The sequence below is a fragment of the Chinchilla lanigera genome, unplaced genomic scaffold, assembly GCF_000276665.1.
Source record: "Chinchilla lanigera isolate Chin_1 unplaced genomic scaffold, ChiLan1.0 scaffold00005, whole genome shotgun sequence".
NCBI classification, from domain to species: Eukaryota; Metazoa; Chordata; class Mammalia; order Rodentia; family Chinchillidae; genus Chinchilla; species Chinchilla lanigera.
Genome location: NW_004955406.1, coordinates 23,865,229 through 23,891,512, shown reverse-complemented (window position 1 = coordinate 23,891,512; position 26,284 = coordinate 23,865,229). Strand labels below are relative to the sequence as shown.

The 26,284-nt window shown below is 39.5% G+C and overlaps 2 protein-coding genes across 5 annotated transcripts; both read left to right on the top strand.

The window, feature by feature from the left end:
• Positions 1 to 4,339: 4,339 nt before the first annotated feature.
• Positions 4,340 to 10,315, top strand: LOC102009347 (translation initiation factor IF-2-like). Of its 2 annotated transcripts, none has more exons than XM_013521722.1 (2): positions 4,340 to 5,032; positions 10,192 to 10,315. In XM_013521722.1, exons 1-2 carry the CDS (start codon positions 4,408 to 4,410, stop codon positions 10,293 to 10,295), a joined length of 729 nt encoding a protein of 242 aa, XP_013377176.1. In that variant the 5' UTR covers positions 4,340 to 4,407; the 3' UTR covers positions 10,296 to 10,315. The 2 variants fall into 2 exon arrangements, with proteins under 2 accessions (XP_013377176.1, XP_005375131.1); XM_005375074.2 differs by lacking the exon at positions 10,192 to 10,315 and adding an exon at positions 7,302 to 7,967.
• A 13-nt stretch (positions 10,316 to 10,328) lies between these two features.
• Positions 10,329 to 24,808, top strand: Ivns1abp (influenza virus NS1A binding protein). 3 transcript variants are annotated; one of them, XM_013521714.1, is made up of 14 exons: positions 10,329 to 10,418; positions 11,412 to 11,536; positions 11,976 to 12,145; positions 12,263 to 12,338; positions 13,210 to 13,383; positions 13,679 to 13,804; positions 15,157 to 15,264; positions 19,206 to 19,335; positions 19,556 to 19,780; positions 20,288 to 20,409; positions 20,872 to 20,998; positions 21,079 to 21,210; positions 21,310 to 21,483; positions 22,930 to 24,808. In XM_013521714.1, the coding sequence occupies exons 2-14, from the start codon at positions 11,426 to 11,428 to the stop codon at positions 23,181 to 23,183; spliced, it is 1,929 nt and encodes a 642-aa protein (XP_013377168.1). In that variant the 5' UTR covers positions 10,329 to 10,418; positions 11,412 to 11,425; the 3' UTR covers positions 23,184 to 24,808. The 3 variants fall into 3 exon arrangements, with proteins under 3 accessions (XP_013377168.1, XP_013377171.1, XP_013377165.1); XM_013521717.1 differs by having other exon boundaries at positions 11,408 to 11,536; positions 13,679 to 13,684; XM_013521711.1 differs by having other exon boundaries at positions 11,408 to 11,536.
• Positions 24,809 to 26,284: the final 1,476 nt, after the last annotated feature.

Below are 26,284 nucleotides of genomic sequence, written 5' to 3'. Positions count from 1 at the left end.
ACACTAGAGACCCAAAGAATCCAGTTGAGGGCCTGGATTTCACGGCAATATCCTGCACGCGTCCAGCTGAAGACCTACAGTCCATGCCAACACCCTCAAATCCAACTGGCCTACAGCCCATGACAATGTCTCATGCAAGTCTATATCAAGGATCTGCACTGGAAAGGCCCAAAGGTCAGGGGTGGAAACTAGAAAGTCTGTACCAGCGGGATGAAGTATCTGTGCCAGCAGGCTGAGGGATCTGCGCTGGAACCAGGAAGCAGCACTCCAAGTAAGGACCAGACCTCCCCTGGAAAGAAGGGCAGCCATCCTCAGGGGCAGTGAGGACCCAAGCTCCTCTGACAATGAGAATTAGCTAAGTTCCCATCAGGAAAACCAGCGTGGCAAGCTTCTCCAGGAGGACAGCAGCACACCACCCTCCCCTCCAGTTCTCCTTTCATGATGTTGGCAACAATCAGGAGGTGGGTCTTCCACATCCAGCACCAGGGTGCTTCAGTCTAGCTGGGTGTTACAAATTGACCATTAGTTAATCCACCACAATTTTCTTCAATGGGGAATATTTACTTAAAAGATCACAATTTTTCTAGAGAGATATCAAGTTCTCAATTTATTATGCATCAAAATACATAACAATTTCTAGTGATCTACTTTAGTGAGTCTGGAAACTTTCAAGACTTTTTTCCGTAGGTATCTTGTACCTTTTATGACACCGCCATCTTCTAGCTTCTACTCTTAAGACTATTAATGTACCATAAAGATGCTTTCAAGTGCCAAAAGACAGAAAGACACTGAGTTGAATTGTATATCCCAGAGTCATATGTTGACACCCATAATTCCTACTGCCTCAGCATTAACTGCAAGGAATGAAAGAAATATGTGAAACAGACAAGGCTGTCACTCAGTGTTGGAGAAACAGGCAGCATTAGAGGAGACAAGGGATGGCAACAGTTTTCATTAGACCAAGCACATGCAGAAAATGTAGACAACTGACCAAAAATACTGTAAAGTGGCACAGACGTTTCAAAATGTAAACAAGATTCCAACTTAATATTAATGTTAAGACTATGACATAAAGTTCCTAAATTGCTAAGTAGTCATATTTAATTAAATCCATTAATTATCATTAGCACAGCTAGTAAATAAGACAGGTGACTAATATCTGGGGAGAAATGGAACATGTCCCTCTGTCCAGAGCTTTTATATCTGATTTCTCAAACTTAAGTGCAGGTGCAAGTCGCTAGCGTCCTTGTCAAAATGTAGATTTCTAGCCTCCTTTCCAGGAGATTCTGACCTAGCCTAAGGGCATGTTTGGCACTGCTGATATTTTACATGGGATCATTTTTCATTGTAAGACACTCCTGTACATCGAAGTGTGCAGCACGTTTAGAAGCACTTCGGGCCCACTAGATAGGCATAGCACCTCTCCCCTAGCTGTTTCCAGGCACTGACAAACATTCCTTTGGGGAAAATAACTTCCTTTCTTTGAAAATTACTTGTCTAGAGTCTAACACAAATATCCAGGTGATTCTGACAAATGTAGTCAGTAACCATATTTGACAGATACACGTGTTATGGGTTAAATTGTACATCATAGACTCACATGTTGAACCCATTAATTCCCAGTGCCACAAAATGTGACCTCATTTGGAAAAAAGAATAGCTGGAGATTTAGTTAAAATGAAGTCATAGTGGAGAAGAGTGGGTCCCTGCTCCAGTATGACTGATGGGAAAAAAGGGAAAATATCAAACAGACAAGCACTCAGGGAAAACACCACATAGATTGGAATCATGCTGCCATGAGCCAAGGAAGTCCCCAATGTAGGAGAAATGCCTGAATAGGCCTTCCTTTGTGCTGCAGGGAGAGCATGGCCCTGAGAGACATTTTGATCTCAGACTTTTGGCCTCCACAACTGTGAGATAACAAATTGCTGTAGTTTAAGACAGTTAGTTTGTGATACTTCGAAACAGCAGCCCTAGGAAATAAATACTGGAGCATAAACAAAACCAGAGTCAGTGTGTATTGGGAAAATACATGAAGCAGGGTCAGTGAGAATAATGAAACAATCTCAGATGGGAGCCAATTCCTAATTTCTCTTTCCTAGGGACTGCTACAAAATAGGTACTCAAGAAAGTAATATTTTTCATTTTTATTAAGCACTCTCCAAAGATATCCTAATTTAAGTATTTAAAGCAAAATCTTTTTCTTTTGGGGGCCTGGGGTAAGCAACAACTCTACCACTGAACTATAACCCTAATCCCAGTGTAATGCCTTATACTTTGTTACTTCCCAAGACTGAAATTATTCCTTGTGTTCCATTTTCAAGTTTAGTAGATATTACACAGTAAGTGGGTAGACTGAGTTGCCTCAAAGATAAAAACAGTGCATCCACTATGCCATCATTCATACAGAAGGAAACATGCAAAGGCAAAAAAATTCTTTGAGTCTGATTATACTGTAGCTTTAAGAAAAGTGTTGACTGTTTCAGGTCACAAAGGCACTATTTAGAGTACAGCAAGTGGGATCATGTGTCCAACAGGCCACACAGTCATGTGTCCACCCCAAGTGGGCAGTTCATATCCTCTCAGTGCAAGGATGAAGTCTAAAGTATTAAAAAAGCATAAAACTCAATAGTTTTATTTGCAATAAAAGTGAACACCGATGTCTATTACTAAGAACAAGACAAAAGCCTAATGATTAAGGTCGGTCTTTTCTCCTTAAGAAAGATACAAAAATCATACTGACATTTTAGTTCCTGTTTCATCTTTTAACTGAAAACAACAAAAAAAGGAAGTCTCCTTGCTCCAAGGTTTTATAATAAAAAGTTGTAAAGTTCTATTGCAGCTGAAGGCGCCATAAATTATTTTTTCCTACCCTCATAAGCATAATTAGGTAGCTAGTAATCAAGAATGGTAGGAACCACTGGCAAAACTAGAAATGTCTACAAATTAAGCTGACTGATCAGATACAAACAAGATTAGGTCCAGACTGCCTTCCACAAGTCTCCAGAAATTAACAGGCCATTAATCTCAGAGACCACCAAATTCGAATTTGGATGTAACTTCTATGTATTGGATAGAATCTCACCAAATCCCCTCACCTTCAACGAAGGAAACTTTCCGAACTGCCTTTCAGAGTCACTAGCAATTGCTGCCAGAGCCCAGTTTAAACCACGTTTGACCTCAACAGATGTGCTCCTGGGGACAAGGTGGTGGAGTGTAGATTTAAGATTGGTTCCTTGTCTAAAAGGCCTCAGGGTGTTAGGCCAGAAACTATAAATTCTCACAGCGACTTTGTTTTTTCTCTGAAAGAGAACTGAACCAGTAAAGAACCGCCCCAGCGTTTTTGGAAGGAAAAATCCTGAGGACATAAAGTAGAAATAAATTGGCTTTTATGGCAACGTGGGTCTGATGATGCTTCTCCAATTGTTTCTTCCAAGTTACTGAATCTGCTCACCTACACCAGGCCAAACGAGGGGTTTGCTCAACACCTCTCCAAGTGCCTCTGCTTCCTCACTGGCTCCACTCCCCTCCACCCCAAAGGTAAGGGCTGCAGCCACGACTACTCAGGTTCACTGCGGGCAGCTCCGGTCCAGGGCGGTTGTCTAGAAGTCAGCCTGACGCCGAGAAATCTAATCGCCCAAGTCTGACCTCCTGGACTATAGCGCCCGGAAAGAAACACCGAACAGGTGACGGCTGCAGGAGGTAACCAGTTCCCGGCAAGTCTGAAAGGGCGAAGTGAGGGTGCGGGGCGAGGAAGGGACAGAAGGAACGACCGCGCGACAGATACGAGGAGGCGCGCGCAGCCGCAGCGACGCCTCCCTCCCGGGATCACCTTGCGCTGACCTAGTTGAGCTGTGAAGGAAGGAGCTCCAGCCCGCGAACGAGAAGGGCGGGCGGGCGGGCGCGGGGCCTGCGGGGGCGGGGCCTCGCGCTGGATCTTTCTGGAGCTCGCCCGTGATTCGCGGAGGGATCAGGGCCGGAAGCGGCCGGGAGGCGTTGGCGGCGGCGCCGCACGTGGTGACGTGCGCGGCGGTGCGGGAGCGCGGGAGGCGGCAGTGTCTCCGGGACGCGCGCGGAGGTCGGTCGGTCGGCGGGTGGCGGGCGCCTTTATCGGCCGGCTGCTTCGGCGCGCCTGTGCGATCGAGGGAGAGCTCGCGCCAGTGCTCGGCGGCGCCGCAGCCTCCGCGGACGGGCCGCTCGTCCTCCCTGCTGCGTCGCTGCCCCCCTCCGCCGCCTCGAGGCGCTTTTCTTTGGGCTGATTCCCGCCCGCTTCCTGCTGCTCCCCATCGAAGCTCTAGAGATGAGGTTTTCCATCTCTTCAGAGATGAACCAGGTAATGGACGGCGGAGGGCGAGACCGCGGCTGGGACCCGAGCCGAGGGGATGGCGCGGGCGGGCGGCCGGGAAGATGGTAGGAGGTGGGAGCGCTGACGCTGGCGCGCCGGGCGCTGCCATGGTTGCCGGGTCGCGATGGCAGCCGAGGGCCGGCGTGGAGGCCCGAGACCCTGATCTGAGCCGGGGCGGCGTGGCGGGCGGGAGGAGCGCGCCTTCGCTCGCGGGCTCCGTGGGCCCTGGGGCAGGGCGCGCGGCGGGTGGACCGACCGGAAGGGGGGCGCGGGCAGCGCCGTCCTCCTGTCAGGCGCGGACGCCTGGCGTGGGGTCTGAGCGCTCCGCGGCGGAGCCCCCTGAGGCCCTGCTCGTGTGGACGCCGAGCCCGGCCCGCGGCGCCTCGGTCACGCCGGCGCGGAGGGGGCTGGCACCGAGTCCCCCACCGCCATGGGCCGCGGGGTCCTTTGTTCCCGCTCCACGTTGCCCGCTCTTCTTGCCAAGCGCGGGGAGAAGGGGGCGGGCGGAGCTTGGGAGTGGCTGCCCTGACGTATCGGCGCTGAGTGACTGCGGGCCCGGCCAATCCCGGGCGGGGGTGTGCGGCGCCGGGCTCGCGGCCGCGCGGCGCGGGGAGGAAGGCCTGGGGGTCAGCCTGGCACTCCGGGGCGCTGACCACTCTCTGTTTTACGAAAGAAATAGGTGGAAAGGTTTGCTCTTTTATATTTTTTGTCCTTTCACGCTTTTTGCAAAAGGTCTGTGGACCTAAGCTCTTGCTAGGACGATATCAGGCAGCATCAGACCGAAGGTTGAACTTAGGGAAGTTTGAACCCGAATGCTTTAGAAGTACAATTGTTCTTTCCCAGAGACGTACTAGAGAAGTGGTTTTAGACAGGTGACATTTCGGATGTCCTAAAGGTGGCGTTTTTGTTGCCTGATGTCTGTTGTCAGCGATGGAGGTCAGAATACTCCGGCATCAACTTGTTCTTTGAGTTCTTGGGCAGATGGTCTCCTGTTTAATAGTAAATGTTAACCCTGGAAGCCTAGTATTACGCCTAACATTTAAACAAGTGTAGCATGGACTGTCGCAGCGGTTTTTTGAAATAATAGCACCAATGGTTGATTTAAGAAAGCTACTGAATGGTTTTAGCCTGAGTCCTACTGAAACTTCTGCCTTAAGGATGCTGAGGGAGTTTGTAAAACCTGGACGTGGTGTAAACGCGGGCTTTAGAATTGGATTCAGAGTAGTGTTACTTATTTCCGCCTAGCAAGTTGCTTGTCACAGGCTTTATACTTTGGTAGCTAAGGGTGAACTGGATTTGACTGACCAGAGAGACCTGGAATGGTTTTTATCTGTAGTTTCTTAATTGGTGAAAGTGTTTTCATAGATATTAATTTCTTTAACTTTTGTCTTAATTTGTAGTTCTTTTTATTCTCATCCCCCAAGAAAGCATTTTAGGTTTTAGTCTTAGTTTTAAATTAGTGTCTTTTTAGCTACTTTTTGAAAGTGGAGTTGGGTTTTTTTTGCTTGGGTACTTTAGATGGCAATTCAGTGTGGTTTTGTGGTAAGTCTTTAAATTTAAAATTTTCCTATTATGGGCTGGGGATTTAGCTCAGCGGCAAAGCGCCTGCCTGGCAAGCGCAAGGTCGTGAGTTCGGTTCCCGGTACCGGAGAAAAACAAAACAAAACAAAAATTTCCTATTAGAGAAATATTTTAATCATTGATATTCAGGTGAGGTAACTCTGAAAAGTCATGAGCTTGTTAGCAGTATTGAGTGTACTGTTAAATCCGCCATATAGGAAATCTTCAAGGTTGGGGATCCACCTTATGTTGTGCTAGAGGATGTAAAGTCATGTATTATGAGTGAGAAACGATTTCTGGGATTTGTTAGAACCACAGAAAATGTGTAGTTGTACACGCCAGTTACCGCTTGTAAATGTTTTTAAATCTATACTGAGGTCAGTATTTTCAAACTGAGTGTGCAAAAGGTACCTCAGCATCAAACTCTCCAAACCAGTTCTTTTCCTCTTTCATTCCTGGATTTCTTTGGGGTTTTTTTTAAAGTTGATTTTGGTAATGATACTGCAGTATCCTAACTAAACTATCTTAGGTCCCCACTGCCTAAGTTATTAAGGACTAATCCTGGGCATACAGGATCTTTAAAGAATTAACCTGTGTCCGTGTTTTTACTCATTCCCCTGGACCAACTCCCCCCTCCAACCGTTTTCTGCTGCAGTATGCTCTTCCCAGCTTAAATCCTTTACCTGGTCTCATACATAGCACTGTTTAAATATTAGGCTTAATTTCTTGCTTCTGCTTTCACTATTATGTACCTCCTGTAGTCTACAATTTATCGAAATAGCTACAGTTTCTGAAATATATGCACTGTCATACCTTCTTTTGTCTTTTGTGTGAGCCATTTTCACTGTACAGTTTCTCTCACCTTGTCTGGTGTGTGAAGTGTTCAAGGCTGGGAAATTGACTTAACTCCATTGTTATAAGCATTCCGTCCCAGTTGTGCCTGCCATATGTTTGGTGCCACAAATGTTCATGTTGTAATGAAAAAATCACAAAACTATGAGATTAAAAGTGGAACAAGTGAGTTCGGGTGAGTTTTGATTTGGATTGATGATTGATAGTGGTTTGTAAAGGTGACGTTGGCGAGTCGTAACTTCGGATTCTAAAAAGTGAACTTGGAGCATTCTCAGCATGCATAAGGCCCTGGATCTCATCCTCAGTGCACTGCAAAGGAAAAAGATCAGTCCATTTACTTTGTCTGTGGTTACTCTCAAAAAATCACCAAGTTTAAATATTTTTAATTTGTCTTGAGTTTTAAGAATGCTTTGAATTTTTATTTACTTATTTTTGTTGTTGCTTGGATCAAACATAGGGCCTTTCGTGTACTAAATTGAAATTCTCTGCCACTGAGAACTACACCCCCAGCCTTGAGTATTTGATGTTTTTTCTTACTGTTAAGGCCAGCGAAGAATTTGGGGAATGGGACATAGGATGTGTACCTTTTCACAACTCTTTTAAGACTTGTTGAATTGCATTTTTCACTTACAGTAATCTCTGTGGGCTATGGTAAGTTGTAAATTTCAGAATATTACTAACGTACTTTAATTACTTACAAAATTGTCTTTTTCTTACATTGACGTGCTAGAGAATTGAAATATTTATCATATATCATATTTCACCTCAGTTTTAATTTTAAGTAGATTAACTGAAAGTATACTTTACCAAACAAGTTTCATACTCTTACATGACTCTGGGATGCTTGGGCATCTGGCTTGGCTTTTCAAAGAAAAACACTTCTCCCTGTTTTTAATTCCTCTAATAATCTTGCTTGAGCTTCATAGACTAAGTAAGATTTGTGAATTTTGGGAGTGGTTTAAAGCTCTTGATTTGCCTAACCTTGCAATAATGAAAATTAGTATGAACTTCCAAAAACAAGTTTGCATTAACTTAAATGTCATCCACCTGTGGACTAGCTTTTAAAACCAACTAAGGCTGTACTGATCAGTAGATATTAAAGAGATAAGGTTTGTGTTAAGAGTGATATGCAGAAAGTCAAGTACTAAATATAACAAGACTATTGTAGAACTCATAACAGTATTGTACACCTTCATATCCCAAGAGTTACTTCCCCCTAAAAAAAAATTTTTTTTTTTTTTTTTTTTTGTCTTTTGGAGACAAGGTTTCTCCATGCAATTCAGGCTGGCCATGAACTCACTTTGTAGCCCAGGCTGGTCTTGAACTGCCTCACCCTCTCCAGTGCTGGGATTACAGATGTGCACCACCACACTCAGCTCCAAAAATTCTTCATAAGATATAAGTTACTACAGTAATTTTAAATAATGTTTTCTTTTCAAAATAAATTTAAGGTAGAACATCTACTTGTCAAATAATAAATAGGTGGTATTTTATTCTTGGTTAGATCAAGACAGATTTGCGATAAATACTGAATAAAATTGGTCAACTTTTAAAATATTTGTAAACTTTCACATTATAGTGTTTTACTTTTTTAGATAATGCATTTTTAAAATTTATTTATTTGTTGGTAGCAAAATTTTATTAATGATAAGAAATGAAGCAGGCTCTTCAGAGCAAGTTTGGGCCAAGTAAAAATAGGAAAAGACATACACCCTACAGCATGAGGGTGGGCCACCATGCAAGAGAGAACATAGTGGCCCAGATGATGCATTTTAATCATATAAAAGTAGTTTGCATGGGGGTTCCCCTCACCCATGCTTTAAGTATATTTTATAAAACTGAAGAAGAGTTGCCCAGTAGTACGCCTGTGGGTTGGCCAGTCCAGTGCGTATGATACATAAAAGACTTTCTTAGTTTGAGCCAGGTCTTGCCTGAAAATGTTTATAGGTTTCTGTAGAATAGTATACTGTGTATATAGTATGTATTTGGTTAAGGGGGATGTGTGTGCTGGAAATCGAACTCAGGACCTTGTACTTGCCAGGTAGGTGCAGTGCTGCTGAGCTGTGTTCCTGGCCCATGTATTTGGAAAGTATTTGTTTGTTAAAGCTAGTTTCTTAAGAAAAAGCAGGATTGATCAACCTCAATGAAAGTATAAAGCAGAGGAAATGAAAATTACATGATAGCATCATAAAGAATCCTGAGTTGGAATACTGGAGTTTCCTTGAAATGAAGCCTCAGTTATGGAGAAACCAGTTAGGGCATATGGGATACAGCTGCCTTACAGATTGTACACATGTTAAACCTTCACTGTACTTTGTTGAGTGAGAATTGGACTGGCCTTCAGTGGAGTCTTGGGGCAAGTGATTAATCGCCTTGGCATAATTGATAGACTTGTAGGTTTGATAGTTATATAAAGCAATCAAGGTTATTTTAAGATGTCCATACCTATGCATGTATTTCACATAATTTATTAGTTCTAATTCCCCAAATTAGACAGTGATTTAGTATCAGTTCAGGTGATTTTTTTTTTAAAGTGCCATGTAAATTTGACAGTAATAATTGATATATATGCAAATGGGGGGATAGAGAGAGGGACTGTGTTCCTTGGAGATTTATTTTGAACTAGAATTATTTCATTGATATTTTGCATATGCAAAAAAAGATCATGCAGATCATAAGCATGATTACCTTTCTCATTTGTTTAGTTAAACAAATTACTAATCTCTGTATTCAAGTTTTAAGCTAGTTGTGTTGGGAAAGATGGGATGAAGAATATAAAATATGAACAAGAGAATCTTTGTCTTCATGGACTTAGAGTTCAGGAGGGGGAGCAGGTAAACAGAAGTAAACAGCACATAGAATAGACAAGCAAGAAAATTATACCTACCTTTTAGAGACAGTTTCTGTATATGAGAAATGGTGTAAAATTACTTTCAGATGTAGGGACGTTGCATGCTACGGCTGTAAGGTTTCATCTGGTAGAGGTTGGATTAAGGCTGTTTTAGGTAGAGCAACTTACATAAAAGTACGGAGGCTGCAACACACAGCAAATTTTGGGAAATAGTGTATACATGTTTGAGAATCATGCCCAAAGGTGTTTGCTGTGCCTAAAAACAGGCGTGTCATGTTTTTATATTACTTGGGATCTAAGAGAATATTAGAGTCAATTGGTATTTATATTCTTTAATTCTTTAATAAGTAATTAGCTATTGCCCGGTGGGGATTTTTAGGGTCATCTAAGTAGTTGGTAGTTCAGTGAAAAGTGTGTATGTATAATTATATTTTTGTTAATTTTTTATGTAATGTGAATATTTTTGCTATTTATTTCAGAATCTCTTTAAAGATCAGGACTCTTTTTGCTTGATCTGCTCTACTTAAGGCCAGTGACAAACTGTGATCATTCTAAATCTAACCTAAATTTTTGATCATTGCAGATTATAGTGCATCATTATCACAGAAGAAATTCATGTCTATAGCTTTTAAGGACTTGATTACATCATTTTCAAGCCTGAGTTTTGGTACCAACATTAGAGCTTAAGATACATCTACCTTCACTTCAGCCAGCTGTCTTCATACCTTGACCAAGCGCTTCATTTCAACACTCCTTTGTTTTTGGATTATTTGAATCCCCAGTAATACATTTCTCACCAGTTATAGTAAGGTAAGTGAATATTCAGGTCCCTGTCCACCGTTGAGACATTGTTTTTCTGAAGACTGCTGGAAACAGTAGCAGTCTTTCCGGTTTAAAAAAGGCGGGAAAGTCAGTAACCATTTGAAAAGTATTTAACTGGTATCTCCTGTTGCTGTAGTTTGGTTTGGTTTTGTTCCGTTCCCCCTACCCCTTTCTGGGCCTTGAACCCAGGGCCTTCACACTGAGCTATATCCCTAGCTCTTTATTTTGAGACAGGGTCTTCCTAAGTTGCCCAGGCTGGCTTTGAACTTGAAATGCATCTGTCTTGGTCTCCCAAGTAGCTGAATTTACAGGCATACTCCACCGCACCCAGCTAATTTCATCTTTAAATCTTGCCTTATCTACTTAAAAATATTTGTAAAAGTCATTGGATAGATACAGTGCCAAGACTTAGATTTCTAAGTGTGTGCTTTAGGCAAGGGAGGAAGAATTTAAATAATTTTCCATGTTTAAATTTTGATTTTACTTGAGGAATAGAGTCAGATGAAGGGCCCTTTAAGGAAACTTAAAGAAGTACACATTTAGAATATCTTACAGTTTTCTCACCTGTGAGTTAAAGGAATGACACTAGCCCAAATCTAAGGAAATAAATGTATGCATGATGGCTGCCTCATTCCTTGTAGGTTTTTTAGGTTGCTCATTACATGGGTCTGGGCAGGATGGAGTTTTATTTCCTTCCCTTCAGAGTGAGTGTGTAATAGGCATGGAAACATGGTTCCTGGTTTTTTATAGGTTGAAATCTAATAAGGAGCTAGTGAGAGATGTTATTGAAGGACCCACCATTATATGAATCCTTAGAGACTTCAGAGACGTGGGCATGGAGCACCTTCCACCAAGTTTTTATTTGATAAAATTTTTGTGTTACTGATAGGATAAAATGTGAAAATATGTTACCGCTTGTAATTGTAAAAACCACTATTTACAAGTAAAATAAACTCAGCTCTCTTTCTGCTGTTTAGCCAGATTTATAAGGAAAAATGATTCCCAATGGATATTTGATGTTTGAAGATGAAAATTTTATTGAGTCTTCTGTTGCCAAATTAAATGCCCTGAGGAAAAGTGGCCAGTTCTGTGATGTTCGACTTCAGGTATTTAGATTTTAATTGGAAATTTACAGAATTTGATCTTTCATTACTAAGAAAATCAGTTACTAAAAGTTACAAGTTCTTGGATTCCCTTTCCTACCACCACCACCACAGCCATTAAATGAAATGGCTTTTTTTTCCCTGGTGGTTTGGTTTGGTTTGGTTTGGTTTGGTTTGGTTTGGTTTGGTTTGAGACAGGGTCTCACTCTGCAGTTCAGACTGGCCTTAAACTCACTTTGTAGCCCAGGCTTGTCTTGAACTCAAAACATTCTTTCTGCCTCAGCATCGCGAGTGCTGGAATTATAGATGTGCCTCACTGCGCCCATTTTGAAATGGCTTTTTAAGAGAATCCTTTATCTAGAAATCTAAAGTAAAAAAGGCTGTTGTGGTCCAGAACTACATAGCCAACAATACTTCTGATTTTATTTTTGTATAATTTCAGGTCTGTGGCCATGAGATGTTAGCACACAGAGCAGTGCTGGCTTGCTGCAGTCCCTATTTATTTGAAATCTTTAATAGTGATAGTGATCCTCATGGAGTTTCTCATGTTAAATTTGATGATCTCAATCCAGAAGCTGTTGAAGTCTTGCTGAATTATGCCTATACTGCTCAGTAAGTACTGTAAAGTAAATCATATAGTTAGGGAATATCATGAAGTTGCAGATCTCCCTTACATTTAGGTATCTGTATTTTAAGGTCTTGGTATAAAAATAAAAACTTTTTTTATAGGTTGAAAGCTGATAAGGAATTAGTGAAAGATGTTTATTCTGCAGCCAAAAAGCTGAAGATGGACCGAGTCAAGCAGGTATGGTATCAAAAATAATATAAAAGGGCTTTTGTTTCTGAGGAAATTTAAAGAATGCAGAAATTCTCCCAAAGTATTTTTTAGTCCTAAGGACTTAAAAATGTTCCCCTCTTCCCTGCCAGAGAACTGCATGTGTTGTTTTAAATGTTTGGCTATAATAAGTAAAATCATACTTCTTGTCAGATAATAATGTCTTGCTTTTTTGAAAGACTTCTGTAGCATGGTGCCTGTTCTGATAGTGTGAATTAAAATATTCAGCTTCTCAGGTGTCTCTTCTCCTATACATCTTGGTTCTTATTTCAGAGTATTCTGTCTAGAATTTAATGCCAGTGAGAAGTGCTTAATAATTCATATGAGAAAAGGCATTTAATTTTTCTAATGCAAGAAGTCAGTCAGTACAGGCCATAGGCCAGTTGCCTGTTTAATAAAGTTTTATTGAAATACAGCCATATGCATTCATTTATATACAATCTGTGGCTGCTTTCCAGCTGCAGTGACAGAATAGTTGTGACAGTCTGGCGCTTCACTAGTTTTACCTTTTGCGCAGCCAAACTGGATTGGCAACATTCTTCTTCCTTCTGGTCTGTACTCAACATCAGTGTCATCTTTTCCATAGAGCCCAGTTTAGGTACTACCTTTCATGAAACTTAACCTAATATTCTAGTTGAAAATACTTATCCAAACATATGCAGTATGTCACTGTGTCACAGAGCTCCTGTAACAACTTATTTGGATGGCATTCTGTGATGTTTGTCATTTGTATATGTGTTGTTTCCACTGTTAAATTGGTTGTGTTAAGACAATGATTTTTTAATTAATCTTTTTGGATAAAATATATGTGATTATTGGCACTTATATGTTTCTTTCCAAGGTTTGTGGTGATTATTTACTATCTAGAATGGATGTTACCAGCTGCATCTCTTACCGAAATTTTGCAAGTTGTATGGGAGACGCCCGTTTGTTGAACAAGGTTGATGCCTATATTCAGGAACATTTGTTACAAATTTCAGAAGAGGAAGAATTTCTCAAGCTTCCACGACTAAAGGTAAGGAGTACAACATATAAATGGATTTTATACTTCCTAGTTCCAAGCACAGACTCTGTCCATGGATTAAACAAGTGAGTAAGGTTCACAAAAATAATATATTATTGTTAATAGCAGTGTGATGGGTGCCTACCAGTTTGTTTACTTTTTTGTTTTTGATTACTGGCTTTGAAAATTAAGGTAAACGTATGGAATACAATTTGGCATCTGTGACCGCTTTATTTTGAAATTGAGAATAAGCTAAGAACTTGAATTTCAGTACTGATTAATGTCTCACTGTTTTTCCTAACCCTAGTTGGAGGTAATGCTCGAAGATAATGTTTGCTTGCCCAGCAATGGCAAATTGTATACAAAGGTAATCAACTGGGTACAGCGTAGCATCTGGGAGAATGGAGACAGTCTGGAAGAGCTGATGGAAGAGGTTAGTTTTAAAGTAAATGGGACTCAACAATTCTTAAATATTATTTTGCTGTTAACATGAAGGATTCCCTTTCATTTTTATTTTATAACCATGACCCTAAAGAATTTAAATTTTGCTATAGGTACCCCTAAGCTGAGAAACAGGGGGGGTGTCCAGGTGAGCTGAATGAACTGTTCAGTTTGGTCTTCTGCTTTTCTTTTTTTTATTTCTTTGCTTATAATGTGCTGTTAACTTTCTTTAAAGTAGCATGTAATTTGCTTTAGAAATGGGAGGTGGTACTGAAATTTTCTGTAGATTCTTAATTTTTCTTCACAGGTTTTTGCTTTAAATTTGACAAGTAGGTAAAGCTTCTAATGGTTGTTCCTCCCCATTGGTTTATCTCCCCATAGGTTTATTAACAAAACTAGGATACCCAAGACTGAAGAAACAAGAAGAAACCTCAAGTGTATTGACACGTAAAGAAGCAGCAGTCCTGCCCCAGTTCTCCTAAGAAAAATCCGCTGTGGGCAGAGAACGATGATGATTTAATGGTGTTTACTCCTTACAGGATTCTTCTCTTAAAAGCTTTGTGTTTTTCAATGGTGTTGTTCATACAGTCACTCGATTAACTTGGGCTCCTTTTAGAAAATATACATGAAAAAGTATTGATGGCCAAATGGTGGGAATTAAAATCATGCAGGTGCAGCAGTGGCATAGTCTTATTACTCTATACTATGCCTTTCAGAATCCCTTAAGGCTTTCCAAGTCTGTTAGGCATATAAAAACACTGTCATCATTATGTCCTAAAAGGACTAATAGATCTTTATAACAGATCTTTATAGTCGATGATTTCCCACTTGAAAATCAGATGCATTAGCCATGTGTTTGCATCTGTGAAGGAAGATAACTCTACAGCTTGCTTGAGTTTTTGCATTTGTTTTTCTTGACATTGTCTATAGGAGAGAAGTATGTTAATGCAAATCAGACCGTTTATCTTCAAAGGGTGTAAACTATTCAGTATTTCATTGTAAATATATTTTTTAAGTGTATATATTTGTACTAGTGCTTTTTTTTCTTAATGTTACATAATAGAAGCTATGAAAAGATGAAGATTTCTTTCAAGCCAGTCAAGCCAAGGATTCTTCAGCCAGTATTAGAAGATTTTGCAGTTGACTTTGGGCTTTTTTGGTTTTGCTTTTTAAATTTTTACCACCATGACATATTTTTCTTTACTTTGTGATCCTGCCACAGTAAGATGTCCAGAAGCTCAAGAAGCACACTGGAGGTTACCTTGAGGCCTTTGTGTGATCTGCATACTAGTGGAGTAGCCATGGTGACAGTAGCCACATGGGTGTTCTGTTGCTGTTTTGCAGGTTCAAACCTTGTACTACTCAGCTGATCACAAGCTGCTTGATGGGAACCTACTAGATGGACAGGCTGAGGTGTTTGGCAGTGATGATGACCACATTCAGTTTGTGCAGGTACACATTGCAGTCGGAGGTAACCTCAGGTTAAAATTTGACTGGAAAATTTTACAGCATACTTAAATTTTCCTTTAATAAAGGAAAGTGGATGAATTTCATTGGTATGACTGGACAGAAACATTTTTGGGAGAAAACAAGCAGATCTTAGAGTTACTGCTAGTATTTTGCCACATGAAAACAAGTTAACTCAGCAAGTTAGAAAACTCCATGTAGATTTTTTTTTTTCCTCATAATTTAGAATTTACAAGTAGTGAGAGAAGAACAGTATGATGAAATACAGAAATTGTTGCTTTGGTTGGATGTGAAAAGTAGGTATTTGCGACAGGCATGACTGAAAGACCCAATTTAGAAAAAAGATACAGGACTCTTTTAAATTGTTGATGGCTACGAAAGAAATTTTGGATTTAATACTGAGCTCTCGTTATTTGAAATTAGAAATGGTGGAGTTAATATGGACTATACGTTGTAAACTTAGTGGTCAACCATGTTACAACTTGATCTAGATGTTTCTTGAACAAAATGAATTAAAACAGTTCCAGTGTGTTGATTGAGTTACTTTGCCTTTTATAAAATTCAGTTTGATTTTTCCTCTGCATTTACTGAGTGAAGACATACATGTTGAGACACATTTTCAGCAAATAATAGAGAGCAGATATCTCAGCTATAAACTATATGGACACATAGCATACAGAAAAGTATATAAATCTTTGTTATTTTTCAGTACTGGGATCAAATCCAGGGTCTTACACATGCTAGACATATACTTACTGCTGAACCACATCCCAAGTCCCACATATTTTAAATGTCATCTAGTGAGCCAGTCAGTATAAATACTGCCTAAATGAAGAAGAAAGTTCTGGCCTCCTGGAAGCCTTCTTACCCTTCCTTAATCACTGCCCAGAAGAAACCATTGTCCTCACTTCTGACACAATAGCTTAGTTTGCCTATGTTTAAAATTTATATAAATGGGGTCATACTGCCTATTTCTATTTTTCCTTTAGCTCAACCTCATATTTATAAAGTGATTTCAGTTAACCCAGGTTAAGGAATATTTTCCTTTAAAAATTAGAAGATAAATGGTAGTAGCTCCTTGGTGTCCTGTGGCACTGGTGGCTAAATACTTTCTAAGAAATTTCTGGGTTTGAAGTAGTTGAATCAAACATAACTTTGGTTATATTTGATTATTTAGAGTTTTTCTTAACTGTAAACATTTGAAGTTAATTTTTTTTTAAAATTACTTTTCAACATCAAAGATTGAATGCCCAATAAGCAGCAGGCCTCAGTGTTCAGCATGGGAACATGGATGTGCAAGAGATAGTTTCTGCTTGCAGAACAAAACAGTACAGACTTATAAGAGTTATCTAAAAAGGCCTAAAAGGGAAGGCATGTTACAGACAAGAGGCAAGAAGCTGGGGAAACTTGACAGAGGCAGCAGATGAGAGTCTTAGTTTTAGAGGAGTTTACGTAGCAGTTACAGGTAGATATATTGGGTAGCGGAGAGTACTTGTGCGCAGATGCTGCTCTTGGCGGAGGCGTCGTGAATCTGGGGGAATAGCTAAATGCTACCCGAGTGGGGCTTGTACTTTATCCTGCAGACACCAAGAATAATTTAGATGATAACAGGCATATTTCACAAACTAATAATTTTGAAAAATTGGGCAACAGCCAAGCAATGAAAAGATTATGTTACTGCTGTTTACCAAAGGTTTGTAAATTCATTGGTCATATTATAAACAAATGGTTAACTATTAGGTGGTAGTCTCTGGACTTGAATCTCAACTGAACTTTGCAAAATCATTGCCTTGGATTTTTCCTGTTTTTATTACCTGGCATGGAGGGTAGATTAAAGTTTGTGAGACCAATTTGCAGACTTGCAAGTAGTTTGGGCTTCAGTAAACTATGAGGGCTTGATTTAAAGGCATATAGGAGAAAGGATGGATTCCTTACCTATTTTTATAAATAGACTCAAACGTCAAGTTAGTAGGCTTATTGATTGTTCAGGGGAGACGGGGGGGACCTTCGAGAGTGAATGGGATTTAGTAGTAATCCCATTCTCTCTTACCATGAGTCCAGTCTCTGTCATGAGTAGGGATCATGGAGTAGGAAGGATGAGAGCTGTGTATTAGGCTTCAGAATAGAACAAAAGGTTGAGGGCCAGCAATATAGCTCAGCGGCACAAGTTGCCTGCCTGGCAAACACATGGTCCTGAGCTCGATTCCCGAAACCACCCCCACCCCGCCAAAAAAAAAGGTTGAGAAGAAGCCATTAGATAGGTAGGAGCACAATTTCAGTTTAATTGTGTTGTAAATAAAAACTACTTACAGTAGGAATAGAAAGTTTGAAGGTAGAATAAATTGTCAGTTCCTCTGAGAGGTCATGTAGGGGGGTAGAGGTTATATGTACAAAGGAGTTACGCGGCATTTCTCTATTAGCCCTATCATATGTACACTGATGTGTTTAGTGTTAGTACCTTTCTCTTTTCTGTTCATTTTCTGTCAGTAATAGTCTACATTAAAGCAGTTCTGCCATAAAATCTAATGTAAACACTATTTATGATACTTGGAATCCTTTCCCATGGGATAGGATAAGGTTCTATGTATCCTGTAATTCCTAATACTAGATGAGGTTAAGTAGCACTAATCTTATTTTTACTCCTGATACTTTCATACTGTGACCCAGTCTGTCATACTCTTACTGGATTGAAAGAAATGATGTAAATAAAATGCCCAATAATACTTAGATAATATTTAAATGGAATTTAGTGATAACCACCAATAGGGTGTGTTCCCTGCCTTTTCCCATATATGCTGAGTGTCCCAGACCTAAATTCAGTGATTATTTCCTTAATAATTTCAAGGAACTATCAAAAGCCTTTTCTGTATTACTTGTTACATGGCTTTTTGTTTCCACTAGCACCAAAATTTCCATTAGAAATCTTACTTCTCTGTATGGTCTGGCCTTGGGGACCAGAATAAATAGGTGAGCAGAGTTGGCCAGTACTGGAGATGGTACAGTACCTGTTCAGCACTTCTGTCAGGGTAATCCAGCTGCTCTCCCAGTTCCCTGTGATCATATCCCTTAGAAGTGGCAAAGGCTGATGTAATTGGAAAAAAGCTATGAAAGAAAACTCAGACATGAGAACATGGTATGTAGTTTTCTTAGAATCATTTGGAAATTGGTGTCTTTACCCACTTGTTTCTGTTCTTTTATATTCTTTTGTGAATATTTGGTTCTTTTAGTATGGTTTCATTTCTGATTGCTGTATTTCATTTTGTGTTGCTCTATTTCATTTTGTGTTTTGATGTAGTTTTGTCTAGAAAACCAATCTAATACCTATAAAACAACCCAAAAGAAATGACATTTGGTGTTTCTTGTGACTGCCACTTCCTTCCTGTAAAATAACTTTAAGAGAGAGCAGTCAGAGCCAACAAGTCTGTGTCTGCTCCCGTTTTGCCAGCATCGTATGGAGGTTCGGATACATAAAGTTGGTAGCTTTGACAGTTACATGGGCACAGTGAGTTAAATGTCTTCGTCAGTTAACTCATGCCATTTTAAATTGATAACATCTTTTGGGGAAATTCTGTACTTGATATCATATGAGTTTATGTGGACTATAGGTCGGTTTTCCTTCTCCCCACCTCCTTACTAAGGTATCATTCTGATACTTGATCTAAAACAGGTGCTTTGAATCATTTAAAGTGTGCTTTTTCTGACCAGGCTAATTGTGTAGGTATAGTTGTTGCATTATGGAGTGCAGATGGAAGTGTGCTATTTTGTGTCCATTGGAAAGATGTTGGTTTGTATTAAACGTAGTGTGCTGTGTCACATATAGGTGGAGGATACTCAGTTTTTGGCACTGTTGTGGAATAGCTCAGGGACAAAGGTACACCAGCTATGGTCTTTGGCTAGGTTTCTGTAGCTGCCTTTTGATTTTGCAGAAAAAGCCACCACGTGAGAATGGCCATAAGCAAATAAGTAGCAGTTCCACTGGATGTCTCTCTTCTCCAAATGCTACAGTGCAAAGCCCTAAGCATGAGTGGAAAATCGTTGCTTCAGAAAAAACTTCAAGTAAGTATATGACACTAGCCAAGTTTTTGTCTGTGCTTAAGGACTACTGTCAATTTAATACTTTAAATTGACTAAGGAAAAAAAGCAGTTAAATTTGGAAAACGGTAGCAGACTGTTCCCAGTCTGGGATCCGGAGACTGTGGAGCCCAACTCAGGGTCATAACAGCAAACAAAGTGTTAGTAATTTTGCATCTTAAACATGAAACTTTTGTGCTTACAGATAACACTTACCTATGCCTGGCTGTGCTGGATGGTATATTCTGTGTAATATTCCTTCATGGGCGAAACAGCCCACAGAGCTCACCAACAAGCACTCCTAAACTAACCAAGAGTTTAAGCTTTGAGATGCAACCAGATGAGCTGATAGAAAAGCCCATGTCTCCTATGCAGTATGCACGATCTGGTCTGGGGACAGCAGAGATGAATGGCAAGCTCATAGCTGCAGGTAAGAACAGAAGTATTTAACTGCTTAAAGCCATAAATGATTCCTAATGCTTGCCTGTGGCATGCATATTCCGGGAACAAGACTTAATAAGCTTTCTTATATGACGTTCCAAAAAGACAAATAAAAGATAAATATCATTGAATGTTGATAAGATCAATTTGCCCCAAATTTCTGACTTTTTTTCTTTTTTGGATTACTGGGAATCAATCCCAGGGTCTCACAACATGCTAGGCAAATACTGTACTACTGAGCAATACCCCCAGCAGGATGTTTCTAATTTTTAAAAACTATACTGAGTAAATTTTTTTCTCGTAATTTTCAAGCTACAAGTAAGTTCATTCTTACTGATGTTATTTTTCACCTTTACCAGCTTTTTCTTAAAACATCAGTTAACAGGTCCTCAAGAGTTTCGGTACTTTTCCTTATTGTGTACATGACTAGAGCCATTCTGGACCAGAAACCCTGGGCCAGTTTAATATTTTAAATCAATTTTTGGTTTTTTGCCAGGTGGCTATAACCGAGAAGAATGTCTTCGAACTGTTGAATGCTATGATCCACATACGGACCATTGGTCCTTTCTTGCTCCCATGAGAACACCAAGGGCCCGATTTCAAATGGCTGTACTCATGGTAAGCACATTGTGTTGCAGGTACAGCCTGTATGTCTTACTTTCCTCGTCTCTTGGATAAAAACAAATTTAAGGAGAAGAGGCTTATTTTTGCTCACAAGTTCCTAGAGGTTTCAGTCCATACTCACTGTAGAGCCACGTGGCAGAGGAGAAACTGCTTGAGCCCTGGTGGCTGGGAAGCAGAGAGGAGGAAGGCGGAGATAACATCCTCCAGGCCACGCCGAGTGCCCCGCCTCCTCCAACTAGGTTCTGCCTCCCAACATTACATTTTGCTCTAACTTCATCAGTGGCTTCATCCACTGATAAGTATAGCGCCCCTGTGATCCAGTCATCACTTCCCAAGAGCCCCATCTGAGCCTCTGAAGCTCATAAGGGGGAGATCTAGTTACAAGCCACAGCGCCGTGTTTAGGCTTTTCCTCATAACTTCAGAATGGTAAAAATTCTCATCTCACTTGGACTTAGGGCCAGCTGTATGTGGTGGGTGGATCAAACGGCCACTCAGATGACTTGAGTTGTGGAGAGATGTATGATCCAAACATAGATGACTGGATCCCTGTACCAGAGTTGAGAACTAACCGTTGTAATGCAGGTAATCCTAACTTCTAAGATAGCCAGTGTTTAAATGATCACTCAGCTATCAATATGTAACCGTATTTTATACTCACATAGGAGTGTGTGCTCTCAATGGTAAATTATACATTGTTGGTGGCTCTGATCCATATGGCCAGAAAGGACTAAAAAATTGTGATGTATTTGATCCTATAACAAAGTCATGGACAAGCTGTGCTCCTCTTAACATTCGTAAGTTTTATTTATTTTTTAACCTGTGAGTCAATGTTACGTGTAGCACGCAGTTTTTGTTAGCTGTAGTAATAATCTTGGTTTAACTTAATTTTGTAGGTAGACATCAGTCTGCAGTTTGTGAGCTTGGTGGTTATTTGTACATAATCGGAGGTGCAGAGTCTTGGAATTGTCTGAACACAGTAGAACGTTACAATCCTGAAAATAACACCTGGAGTTTAATCGCACCCATGAATGTGGCTCGGCGAGGAGCTGGAGTAGCTGTTCTTGATGGTGAGTGCTGGGCTGTGGAGAGGTGAAGGCAAATAGTGGCAAGGGTTCTAAAATCCCAGCAAAATGTGAATGATCGTAAAGGCCCTTCTGTGATTAAGAATTCAGAAGCAGATGTGCCTTTCGATGTAGTGGGCATTAGGTGTTTATCTTTTAGAAGTGTTTAAATCAGACTCACTCAGTGTGTGATATATAAATGTTTCCAAAATACTAAGTTTTGTTTTATGTCCACACAGCCTTTTCACATGTATTTTATTGATTTATTTACTGTGCAATTATGTAATTGTAGTAATTTAGTTAACCATTTGTTAGAACAAAGATGAATCTTACTTATCAGTAGGTTTATCAGTTGGTAAAAGCTTAAGTAACCTACTGGCTGTGAACCTTGTGAGGATGTTTTACATATCAATGTAGTTTAAGTGATGAGAAAGTAAAGAATTTGAGAATAGGTCATAAAAATTTTTTGTAAGCTCGCTGGACATGGTGGCACACACCTGTAATCGCAGCTACTAACGAGGTAGTGACAGGAGGATCACAAGTTTAAGCTCATCCCAGGCAATCTAATAAAAACTTGTGTCAAAATAAAAAGGACCAGAGGTTATAGCTCAGTGGTAGAACACTTGTTTAACATGTATAAGGCCCTGGGTTCCATCCTCAGTAAAAAAAAATAAAAAGAAAAATAAATTTCCAAGTCAGAGTATTTAACGGTTTTTGTTTGAAAGTAGTATAACTTTTCAAACTTTGAAAGTCGTCAGAACTTTCCAAGGAAATTGTTATACCAACATTTTTAAGCCAGTGGAAAGCTCTAGGATTTCACTTGGCTGAGATCAGGTAAGTATTAATTCTGTGTACTGGATTAATGTAAAAGTTCCAATGCAAACATGTATTCCAGGTTTCCACTTGAGTAGCTTTATCTTCAGGTTAGTTACCCAACTTCTTGTGCCTTTTGTTTCATTAAGAAAGTGTAAGTCATAACTTCTTCAAGAATTGTTAAGAAATTTTTGCCGCTGTGGCCACCTTCCCCCCACCCTGCCTAAATTCCACATGGAAATGGATTTTTCTCCATTTCACTCATTTTTATGTTTTTAAGTTATAGAGTCCTCATCACATTAGATAGGCAATAAATACTTTCTGACAGAATAAACAGGCATTTCTACCTTTTTTTTTTCTTTTTTTTTTTTTTTCTTTGGTGTTTTTGAGACAGTCTCCCCCTATGTAGTTCAGGCTGGTCTTCAACTCACTTTTTAGCCCAGGCTGGCCTCGAACTCACAGCAATCCTGCCTCAGGCTCCCAAATGCTGGGATTACAGGCATACACCACACCTGGCCAATGTGGCATTTCTGCTTTAAAAACACCCTTTTTGTTTTTTCATTTGTTTGTTTTTAGAAAGACAGGCCAAAGGGTTTGTTGAGCCTCTCTAAATTTACCTTGTCTCATTTCTTTTTTTAGGAAAACTGTTTGTAGGTGGTGGCTTTGATGGCTCTCATGCTATCAGTTGTGTGGAGATGTACGATCCAAATAAAAATGAATGGAAGATGATGGGAAATATGACTTCACCAAGGAGCAATGCTGGAATTGCAACTGTGGGGAACACCATTTATGCAGTGGGCGGATTTGATGGCAATGAATTTCTGAATACCGTGGAAGTCTATAACCTAGAGTCAAATGAGTGGAGCCCCTACACAAAGATTTTCCAGTTTTAACAAATTTAAGACCCTCTCTAACTAACAGGCTTAGTGATGTAATTGTGTTTAGTAGAGGTACACTTGTGAATAAGGAGGGTGGGTGGGGGTATAGACGTTGCTAACAGCAACACGGAGCTTTTGCATATTGCATATTATTAAACATGCTGTACATACATTTTGTGTTTGGAAAGGAATGCAAAGATGAAGGTTTGTTTTGTGTATTTTTAAGATTTCTTTGGTTATTTTACTTTTTGGAAGTTGATATTGTAAAAGAATAAACAGAGAATTGATTGGGCATATCATTTCAAGAAGTCCCCTTTCCTGCATTTGTTTTGCCAATTTGCACATTAAATAGCTCTTCCCTCAAATGTCTGTTATGGGGCAAGAGGGTAGGGTTTAAAGATATAGGCAGTTGGGTTTTTTAAGGGCCCTTTTTCAATAACTGGAACACTCAATAACAAAAGATACTTATTTAAATAGATGACAATGACTATTTTTGTTTTTATTAAAAGAAAGCTGACATGCCTACCAATATTTAATCTTTTATGATTGCCTTTTTATAACTTTTTATATTCTCAGCAGAGTGCTTACCTGTTGAAGTAAAGTACGGCAGATTCAAGTTACTGAAGCAGAGTGGCAGTCTTAAAAGATACAGAGTGGGGTGTTTCTTTAAAAGTTCAGAATGCAAACTTGTTAGCATTTGCCTCAGCTGCATTTTTATTTATTATTTTCTTTAATCCAGTACCGATGTTTTATTTGAATGGAGTTGCTGAACAATAACATAGCAATGATTTTTGGCATTTGAAACACTGGTTTGAAAACATTTTGACTTGAGGGTATAGTTTATTTAGCAAAACATTTAATATATACCAATAAAAGTAAAGTACTCTATTTTCTAAATAATTTGTTTTTATTTATCACTATAAAACAATTCTAAATGGAAGCCCTCTGTTGAAAAAATTACTTTAAATTATGTTGGTTGAATGCAGCCTGTATCAGAATTATGTTTTTGTTCAGTTTTTCTATTCATAGGGGTAAATACTGGTTGGGATGACTTGATGTCTCATGTGTAGCTACACACCTAACTATGGTGCCAAAATTAGCACATCCTAATGCTTGCTGCGAACGCAAACACATTAAAGGTACTTTGCAGGAAATCCTTGCACCATGCAATTTGTATTTAAATGTCTGTGTATTCATTCACTACTCAAATTTTGGAGAACGTACTTTCTAGGTAAGAATTACCATAAGGTGTTTGTGGAGATACTCACCCAATGCCTTGCATCTGAAATAAGGGATGAAGAAAGGTATTTTTCCACAGATGAAGCACATAGGAACCGAATGAGTCACTTGGGACGAGATGCCCATGCAGTGGTTAACTCGGGTTAGGAAAAAGATTAGATATTTTCTTCAAATACTTCGGTACTCAGGTACCTTGCCACCTTATTTGTCTCATGTTTCACAGAGGACCACCAAGACAAGAAATCTCTTAACCTGGTGACTAATCATCAAAATCTGGTTTGACTCCGGACTCAAACTAGCAGGTTAGCAGACTTGAATTTGCCCAGTGTGATGACTGTTCTTTACATGGATCTGTGTATGTTCTATTCAAGGAAATAAAGTTTTAGTTGAGGATGCTAAAACCCTTGAACTTTCTTCTCAGCATAAGTGACACATGCACCAGGCAAAGAACGTGTGGGAATACTTTGTGCCGACACCAGTGGCAAGTAGGGTTTGGTGGGTAAAAGTATGTTTTAACAAAGCTTCATGAACATAAATTTTCCATGCAGGTGAAATAAAAACTGGCCAAAGAGTGTTTGCCCATATCTAGAAGTTACCTTTTCCTCAGGGAAGGAGAAAACGGTATAGTTTGCGCATAACTTTTAAAAATTGGTTTATTTGGTTTTGTTTTTTAAGATGAGTTTCAGAGTAGTTTAATGATCTGTTAGTAACACCACATTGGATCACTTGGAATAGTAAATTAGACATGCTAGATTTTTCTAAAATGTTAGCAAAACTTACATAAACACCTTTTAATTAACCCAACATTGGCTATATTCAGGCATGAGTTTTATATTTTCTGAATTTTATTTTATTATGACTTTCATTATGCTGTTCTGATTTTATGTCGTGTGTGTGTGTGTGCATGTTGGCATTTGCCATTACTCAAAATGTTTGAGTTCCCTATATAACAGTCATGGTTGGTGGGAGGATTCCTGGACTTAGGGATACAAGATAAATGCTGGAATCCTTGCCTAATTAACAAACCAGGTATTAACCTATAATCTGTTCAGACATCAGAATTCTTAAAGTAGGCAGAGAAGAGTCCCAGCAGAACATTTTTTGTCATTCCAGAGCTCCCGAACTCGAAAAAAAAGGAAACACTGTTAAATCCTTGGGAAAACTAAACCACAAATTTTGTCCTGTATATATGTTTCATTGAGTTCAGTGCCTGTAGATTAAAAGAGTAACTGCTATAAAACAAAATAATCCTTCATAATAAAACCAGAAGTTTCTTGAGTCTTAAAACGATAGACAATAAGTAAGAAACAAGTTCAGTCATTAAGCTATGTATTTAAAAGCTGGTAGCTTGTGGAAGTAGAGGAATCACTGAGCAAACAGTACTGTAATAAAATTTTAGCCTGGAAAATCAAGGCACACAATACATTGAGCAGTGATACTTTTAAAAGAATGAGTTCTTAGTTAAAATTTAACGTCTATCAAATGCAACCTAGTCAACCAATAACTTAAAAAGCCAGTTGTCCACTAAAATTGCTCCCAAATCCTCAGAAATCTATCTTGTGTATTAAAGCAAGTATTCTGTTTAACAAAAACTAAATCTTGCTAGGTGTGGTGGAACATGCCTATAATCCCAGCTATCAGGAGGCTGAGGCAGGGTTAGGAGTTGGAGGCCAGCTTTAAGTACATAAAGCCTGTCTTTTTTTTAAAAAAAAAAAAAAAAAAAAAAAAGGCCAGGGATATAGCTCAGTGGCACAGCACCTGCCTGGCAAGTGCAAGGTTGTGAGTTCGATTCCTTGTACCAAAAAAAAAGTACTAAGCTTTAGATGTATATGCTTGAAAAAGCATCAGAGGGAGGATTTATATGTTTATTTTGGAAA